The 1670-nt window shown below is 68.3% G+C and overlaps 2 protein-coding genes across 2 annotated transcripts in view; both read right to left on the minus strand.

Moving 5' to 3' along the window:
- PDZD3 (PDZ domain containing 3) overlaps positions 1-1664 on the minus strand; it is a 4925-nt gene extending 3261 nt beyond the window's left edge. The window contains exons 1-4 of the mRNA XM_015560631.1: positions 941-1664; positions 561-591; positions 386-459; positions 3-92 (exon numbers count right to left, since the gene is read on the minus strand). Of these exons, the coding sequence (XP_015416117.1) occupies positions 3-92; positions 386-459; positions 561-591; positions 941-1151 (406 nt within the window). The 5' untranslated portion in view covers positions 1152-1664. The remainder of the gene's footprint in view (positions 1-2; positions 93-385; positions 460-560; positions 592-940) is intronic.
- The window catches only part of NLRX1 (NLR family member X1), a 19960-nt gene continuing 19475 nt past the window's right edge, over positions 1186-1670 (minus strand). Inside the window, exon 11 of the mRNA XM_006758727.2 lies at positions 1186-1212. Coding sequence (XP_006758790.1) covers positions 1186-1212 — 27 coding nt within the window. The remainder of the gene's footprint in view (positions 1213-1670) is intronic.

Consider the following 1670-nt stretch of genomic DNA (forward strand, 5'->3'; position numbering starts at 1 on the left):
GCCCAGCTCCTGCTGCAGGTGGAAGCCAAAGCTCCCGCCCTCCTCCTTGCTCAGCAGGCAGAAGCGGGGCCGCTCCGGGCAGAGCCAGACATCTGGGGGGCGGGGCAGCAGAGATGGGGAGGAGGGATGTGGCCCAAGTGCTAGTCACCTTGTGCCCAGCAGACGCTGCCCTCTGGGAGGGCACAGGTGGACTTGTACCCAGCTGAGTGTTGGGCAGCGGGGCCGGGACAGAAGGACATGCCTGGCCTCCTCTGTCCCCGTGGTTACTCCCAACCGAGGCCAGTCCGAGGAAGTGGCCTTCAGGGGAGGGGGGGGGAGGGGGCCTGCGAGGCCGCGAGGTCTCCGGGGAAAGGAACGGCAGCCCAGGGGCCGGCGAGGGGGTTACCAGAGGGGCCATGGTCTTCCGCCAGGGACAGGACAGGATTATCAATGCCCAGCTTTGGGTTAAACTCAAACTTCCTGCAAGGAGACCCCGACGCCACTGGAGATGCTCCTGTCAGCTGAGGGGTACCCCCCAGCCCCTCCCGCCCTTGCCCAGCCCCTCCCAGGGCACCACTTACAGGGCGACGGGAGCCGCCTCCTGGAGACCTGCTGGGCGAAAGGGGCGAGGGGGAGAGGCGCATTCCTCACCCCTTCCGCCCTCGCTAACTGAAAGGGCGGAGGGGAACCCCTAACTCAGAACACGACCCTCCATTCTGCTCCAAAAGGGGCTTTCCTGCCCCTCCCTCCCCGCCCCTCCCCCCAGGCCAGGGCACAGCCCTCCGAGCCGTCGGCACAGGGTGTGGCCCAGGACGGTAGCGGCATCCAGGCGCTCTCCCCCCACCTCCAGGCTGCGTCCCGGGGCTCCAGGCCCCAACACTGTGCGCCCTGGTCCCCAGGCCTCAGCCCCCGGCCACCCCTGGCTGCTGAGGTCTCCTCCGGGGGCTCCTCCAGCTCCTACCTGCAGCTGCCTCCATAGCTGGATCAACAACCTGGCACTCAGAGTGGGGACAAGGTCCATGGAGATCAGCTGACCTTCCCTCTGACCCCCCAGTCCCGCCTCCTTGAAGACGCCGCTCGGAAGCAGCGGGGTATGTCAGGGGGAGTCTTGTCCCTGGGGAAGCACGCGCGCGCCTCTCGCACCTGTGCCTGTCCCCCACCCCTACCCACATCCTAAGGGGTCCCCGGCCCTCATTGCCTTTGAACCTAGGACCGCAGGACGCGCACAGAGCCCTGCGCGGGAAGCCCAGGCGGAGGCGCGGTGGGAGCGTTTAATAGCAGGGAGGCCGCCGCTGGGAAGGACCCTGAGCGCAGGGCCCCTGTGGGGAGAGGAGCGCGGGGCTGTGGCGCAGCACCCACGGGAGAGGAAGGGGCTGCGGGGACCCTGGGCGTCCTCACAAGGCACGAAGGCAAGGGTGGAGCCCCCCAGCACATCTGGACAGCACCCCTGACAGGGCAGACAGCAGAAGTGTGCCCCCTGGTGGCAGAGGCTCCTCGGGAGGAGAGAGGGGCCAGGTAAGCGGTGGTGTCACAGGGCAATTCAGCCACGGAAATGCCACGTCCTCATCCTTCCGCCCCTTGGCGAGGAGGCGTGCCTCGTGGCCCTGGACACTCCGACGTGGGCGGACGGGCTGGACAAGCTCCCGGAGGGCGCGGGACGGCTGGGCCAGTCCTTGCCTTCAGCCGCGCAG

This window comes from Myotis davidii, unplaced genomic scaffold (genome assembly GCF_000327345.1).
Source record: "Myotis davidii unplaced genomic scaffold, ASM32734v1 scaffold355, whole genome shotgun sequence".
Lineage (NCBI taxonomy): Eukaryota > Metazoa > Chordata > Mammalia > Chiroptera > Vespertilionidae > Myotis > Myotis davidii.